Source organism: Theropithecus gelada, chromosome 5, assembly GCF_003255815.1.
Source record: "Theropithecus gelada isolate Dixy chromosome 5, Tgel_1.0, whole genome shotgun sequence".
Classification (NCBI taxonomy): Eukaryota; Metazoa; Chordata; class Mammalia; order Primates; family Cercopithecidae; genus Theropithecus; species Theropithecus gelada.
Genome location: NC_037672.1, coordinates 7,831,922 through 7,837,902, shown reverse-complemented (window position 1 = coordinate 7,837,902; position 5,981 = coordinate 7,831,922). Strand labels below are relative to the sequence as shown.

The window sequence follows — 5,981 nt, the reverse complement described above, 5'->3', positions numbered from 1 at the left end:
AGATCCCCAAAGGAAACAGCTGTCCTCAATAGAAATCAGCATCCCCAACACTTAAAGAGCAGACATTCATGCAGGTGGATGAAGCAGAACCAGAGACACCTGAGTCTGACTGAAAGCGGGAGAAAGTTGCATCATGCTTAGAGCAGGAGTTTTCAAGAGAAGTGTGAAAAAAACACAACCCTGACACCCACCTTGGACAGATACAGCAGGACACGTGTTTCTCATTGTGAAGAGATTTTTTTATTTCATTTTCATCACCTTTCAGTGAAAGAGTGGGTCCTGTCAGTACTACGTAAAAAACTTGCAAATATATCTTAAGAGCATTAATTTCTTTTTAAATGAAAGAAAGTGAAGAAAGTTTGTGTTAGAAAAAGGCATAAGAGAAGCTTGGTTAAATGTAAGCAGGTTTCTATCAAGAAAGACTAAAAGTACCATTACTCCATTAAACCAGTAATAAAAACATACTATTTTGTGTGTTCTCAAGATAGTTGCTCATAAAAGAGAGGCTTGTTAGTCCTTTTCTTCTTTTTAGTGACCAAATCAACACACTGTGTATCTAACCATCCTGGCAAGACATGAGTCAAGGGAATGAGAAGCATGGTTGCTAACTCTATGCTCAAAGGAGGTTTCTGGGTAGGAATACCAGCCCTGTTTTCCAGAAGGTAGAGAGACACAAAACACTTTCAGATACAACTAACACAAGACCTGTGGGGGTCATGGCTCTGGCCCATTAAGTCTGAGTAGTTGACATAACTTCAGTTCTCTTGGGTTCTTTCTCCGGTCTGGGCTGCCTTAGCGCTGATGATCTGGCAGGACCGTAGTCACTGGAATTGGGTATTCCAAGGCATTGCAGTCATCCAACAGGAAGACCAAGTCCTGAAAAAGATGTGCAATGAGCAGGAAAATTACTGAAGGTGGCCACGGAGTCCATATGCAACTGTAGGGCTCTTGGTTATCCTCAAAGGCCGTTCAGTTGTTCCCCTTTGTGTGAAAACTTCCCATCCCTTACTTCCCCAAAAAGAGCTAGTCACTTCTGGCTTCACATTCCAATAGAATTTCATGTTTTTTAAGATTGTTATCACTTACGGAATTCACACATACATTGGTTGACCAGATGGATAGATGAATGGGTGAGGGAGGGAATAAATGAATGAACCTTAGTTGCTGAGCAGCATCCTGGGCCAGGAATTGGAATGACCAGGAAGATCAGGCCAGCTCTCACCTCCCCTCACTTCAGTCAATACCACTACTCATCACACTGTTATCATAATTGTATCAGCTTCCTATCTTCCCCCACAAACCAAAAGGAGCAGGGAGGAGGAGGAAACTGGGTGTGGGCATGGGGGAAAATTCATAACACATCTTTCATATAGGATCAAGAAATTATAACTTAATAGCTAATTACTACGGTTTCCAGAGGAGCTTACTCTGGGCTAAGCATGGTGCTAGGAATTCCGTATTTAGTCACCCTACTAGGCTTCTTAGGATCAAGGGAGTTACTGCAGAGCCCACACAAGATATGGGTGTAGTTATTATCATCCATCTCATGAGATGGCACTACTGTGTCCTCAGTTCAGGACTGAGGAAACTTTGCCTCAGAGGAGTGAAGGGACACTGCTGTGATCTGAATGTGGTCCCAAAAGTTTATGTGTTGGAAACTTAAACCCTCTGCCTTTGTACATGAACTAATGTAGGCTTTGACTTAATGACTGGATTAATGAGCACTCTGCTTTTATGAATGGATTAATGTCACTACCTTGAGAGAGGGTTGCTTATTGCAAGGGTGGCTTTGTTAAAAAAGTGAACTCTCCCTGGCTCTTACCCTCTTGCTGTGTGATGACGTCTGCCATGGTATCACGCAGCAAGAAGGCCCTCACCAGATGCCAGCACCATGCTCTTAGACTCCACACCAATCTCCACCATAAGCTAACCAAACTTCTTTTTTTAAAAAATAAAGTACCCAATCTGTGGTGTTATGTTATAGCAGCAGAAACAGACTAAGACAGGCACTCCCACTTGGGAAGCAGGGAGATACAGACTCAAGTTCAGGGCTCTCTGTTGCTGAAGTCTGTGCCCTGCAATCACATGCCTCTACTTTTCACATTTCAACTATTGCTGATGTTCTGTCCTTTCCCCTCTCCTACCAGAATCCTCTTATCACAGCACACCTGAACCCCCTCCTGCAGGGTCTCCTCTAACCTGCCTCACTTGGCTCCTGGCAGAGTCTATCTATGTGGCTGGGGTCTGGTCCTGGGGTGTAACCCCTGCATCAGTGTGCAGCTCATGGAGACAAAGGGCCTTGTCCTGAACCCCATCAACAAGGCAACCACGGTTGAGAAAGGGCTTTGTGAATTGAAAGCATCTGCGAAACATCTCTGCTCCTCTTCCTTGTCCCTGTCTCCTCCCAACCCTCCTCTTTGAAAAGCTCTTTGATAGCAAGTAGAAAATGGATTTTCAATGGCATCCACTTACCCTCCTGCAGAACGAGTTCATGATGGTGTACAGCTTCCGCGCTTTGTCCTTCAAGGAATCCACCTGGGCCACTTTCCAACACTGGGGCGAGGCCACAAAGTCCCGCAGCTTGTCCAGCACACAGTAATTCTGGGAGTGGGCAACAGGGAGGGGGCTTGTGGGAGAAGTCAGTAGTGAGAGGGACGGGGCTGAGCTGCGTAAGATCTCTCCCTGACTCTGTGCCACACAGCCAGCAGCAGAGGTTCAGACCTGAGTTCCTCAGCCCCAGACTTCCCTCCCCCAGGGAGAGCCCTCTTACGTGTATGTCCAGGTACAGCCTGGGCAGGTATCTCACACACGGCTCCTGTGGAAAGGGATAAGAGGTTCTGGGGTGCCCACAGGGGCACACCTGGTCACAAAAGTCTCCCTGGTGGCCCTCTCAACAGCCAGACCAGCCCAGATCCTTGGAGCCCTCCCTCATGCTACGACATGCACGGTACTTTCTTGTGCCATATGTCACTCCTCCAGAAATGGGCGACTGCGCTTCCAGAGTTAGACTTTTAGAATACAACCTTTATATCATTTGCTATGAATTAGGGAGATGTTTTCTATGCATACCCATTCAGAAATATACATACACGTATATACATTAAAGCAGTCCCATAACTGTAATATAGAAATAGTAATATAATACAGGAATACAAGTATATATACACAGTATATATGTACATCTATAAAACAGTTCTATAACTATTTAGTTACATAACAGTTGTATAACTGCATGTAATTATAGACATTACATATACTTACATAAGATATATGTAATTATACGTATTAGTTATGTAGGCATTCTATAGCTAATATATTGTTGTATATAGTGTATAATATAGTAATATCAAAGTGCATATATATGCATACTTTTATATTTCTATATTGGGCTTCCATTTTTGTGCAGGGCTGAAGGGCAAAAGCCCTCGTGCTCTGCCCTCTCAGTAATCCCTGTGTGACCATGGGCAAGTGCCTTCCTTCAGTTCTCAGTTGTGAAATTAGAGAGTTAGAATGCATAATCTTTCCACTTTCTTCCCGCTCCGCAGTTCAGAGCCTCTGAATTTTTTAAACCTTTTAAAATCAGATTCCTTTACAAGATGATTGCTGTCTATATTCGATAATAAGAAACTTGTGGGTAAATTGTGGTGAAACTGTACAACAAAACGTTAAAACAAAAATTAACTTATTTGATAGTGTCATTAAAAAGTAAGTTGCAAAACTGCTTGTGCTGTTTGACCCAAATTTTGTTTACACACACACACAACACACACGTATTTGAATACCTATATGCAGACAGAAAGCTGAAATATGATCCTCCAGAATGCTACAGCAGCAGCTACCTCTAGCTGGTAGAATTACAAGCAAGATTTATTTTCTTCTTTGTACTTTGTACATTTTCCAACTGTTCTACAAAGTACACTACTTTTACAATTAGGAAAAAAAATACATGTTATTTAACTTTTAAAAAGAAAATACCAAGAAGGTGTTACCTAGGGCATTGTAAACCCCAACATCTGAGAAACATTATGTTTTGTTTGAAGCATTTGCAAGTGATTAAAAGACACTTTTAAACTTTACCAAAGCTTTTAATGAAGTTTAATGCATTTTGTTTCAATGGAGAAGCAGGCAGAGGCCTGGGTTCTAGTCCCCAACAGCCCTTCTGGGACTTCCCCTCTCTGAGTCCCCAGGTCTCCCTCTGAAGATCGTGATCACATCAGCTGGCATCTGTTGAGTATTTGTTCCTGTAGGCTTGGCTCTGTGACCCGTGCCTGTGTTCACACCTGCCTTTGATTGTCAAAGGCACTCTAAAGGGAGGGGTGCTACTGTCATCCCATTTTACGGACAAGGAAACTGAGAGGCAGAGGCTGAGGAATTTGCCCGGGTCCCTCAGCAGATGAGGGGTGGAAGCCAATTCTGTGCCACCTCTTTGGGCACACTCCTCACCAGGCTAACAAAAGGAATACACAAGCTTCATTCCTCCGTTCTCCTTAACTCTGATGTTCCAGACTCTACGGGGAGCTGTTTTTCTCCCCCTCCTCCCAGTCCTTTTTTTTTTTTTTTTTTTTTTTTTTTACATTTTACAACAGATCTTTTGATATTTGCTAGTAAGTTACAAAAATTGTGATGTCTTTACTTTTTCTTGTGTTTTGAAGAAAGCAAACCACTGGTATCATATTTAATAGGAGATGAATAAAACACAAACACTCCTGAGATTTACATTTACTAGAAAAGAAAAATATCCTTCTCTCTCTCTCTCTTTTTTTTTCTTGTCTAAAGGCAAGGATTTAAGAACTGAATCTGCCATGCACCCCTGTCCTGGGCGCGCGGGGGACTCACCGAGGGCTCCGAGCTCTGCAGGAGCTGGAAGTCGCGGGTGATCTCCTGGCTCAGGGCCCGCATGCGGGAGTAGCAGGTCGGGGGAGTGGGCCGCGCGGTGGGGACTCCCGCCAGGAGCAGCAGCAGCACGGGCAGAGGCCCAGGCGTCCTCATGGTGCCAGGCGCTAGTGCAGCCTCGCCGCCCGCCCCTTTATGCAGGCTGGGGGTGGTCCAGGGCGACTCCACGCCTCCACTTCCTGTGGGGCCAGCGCAGGCTGCCGTCCATCCAGGGTGGGAGAGAGGAAGCCAGCACGCCCACCGGGCAGGGCCGGGACAGGAATCCTCTTAGACACGAAAGCCCCAGGTTAAGAGGAGGGGCTGCCTGGAGGAGGGGGTGACAAAGGGTGGCTTTGCCTCCCCCACACTTTCAGCAAGAAATTTCTCTCTCCACGGGGACTTTTCCTGAAATGGCGGGAACAGCAGATGGAGAGGGGTGGGGGATAAGAGGAGGACAGAGATGGAAGGAGGGGAGGGTCAGGGGAGAGGAGTGGGCACCAGGCCTGGGTTTGAATGGCACCATTTGTCAAAACGGATATAGTGCCAGGAAGGAAAGGGACTAGAGGGGATGACTGAGCATCACTCCCTCCAGGCAGCCCGCAGTGGAGCAGGGATGCAGGGCTGAGGTCAGGCCACCGGTGTTGGGCTCCATCAATCACTAACCAGGTAGGTGAGCCTTGGGCCAGGCCCCCCCGCCCTCCTGCCAGCCTCTGAGACGCCATGTGTGTGACTCTTGGTCTGAAGGACAGTCTCACTCCGCGGCTGTAGGTGTGGGAGTTGTGAGTATCCCCACCCTCTTCCACCTCAAGCTCCTAGCACAGGCCCCGATGGAGAGCAGTCCCTCAAGAAGGGTTAGTTTTCAAGAAGTGCGTCTCCCTCAGGGCTGCCCTCCCAAGACAGTGGCAGGTAAAGGTGTAGGCTCTCCACTTTGCCGCCCTGGGTGGAAAGCAGGGTCACTCCCTTCTGGCTTTGACCTTGGGCAGATTTCTTCAGTGTTTCCTCCATCTCCTTATCTGTGAGATGAGGATGGTAAGAATGGCTCACTCAAAAGGCCATAGTGAGGAATCAGCGGGAGACAGCATGACTGAGCAAGCCTCATGCCAGGCTCA

General features: G+C 46.4%; 1 protein-coding gene across 1 annotated transcript; it reads right to left on the bottom strand.

Annotated features, from left to right (window-relative positions):
• Positions 1-217: 217 nt before the first annotated feature.
• On the bottom strand, positions 218-5,010 carry CYTL1 (cytokine like 1). Its single transcript, XM_025385977.1, has 4 exons — positions 4,837-5,010; positions 2,771-2,815; positions 2,473-2,601; positions 218-876 (listed from the first exon to the last, which is right to left on the bottom strand). The coding sequence occupies exons 1-4, from the start codon at positions 4,987-4,989 to the stop codon at positions 793-795; spliced, it is 411 nt and encodes a 136-aa protein (XP_025241762.1). The 5' UTR covers positions 4,990-5,010; the 3' UTR covers positions 218-792.
• Between the last annotated feature and the right edge of the window lie 971 nt (positions 5,011-5,981).

What these genes read in the sequence shown, in the direction of transcription:
- CYTL1 (XM_025385977.1), bottom strand. Translation starts at nt 4,989, where the DNA reads ATGAGGACGCCTGGGCCTCTGCCCGTGCTGCTGCTGCTCCTGGCGGGA. An exon ending in GGCTGTACCTGGACATACAC is followed by an intron (nt 2,602 to 2,770) that starts GTAAGAGGGCTC and finishes GCCCACTCCCAG; the next exon opens with AATTACTGTGTGCTGGACAA. An exon ending in TGAACTCGTTCTGCAGGAGG is followed by an intron (nt 877 to 2,472) that starts GTAAGTGGATGC and finishes CATCTTTTTCAG; the next exon opens with GACTTGGTCTTCCTGTTGGA.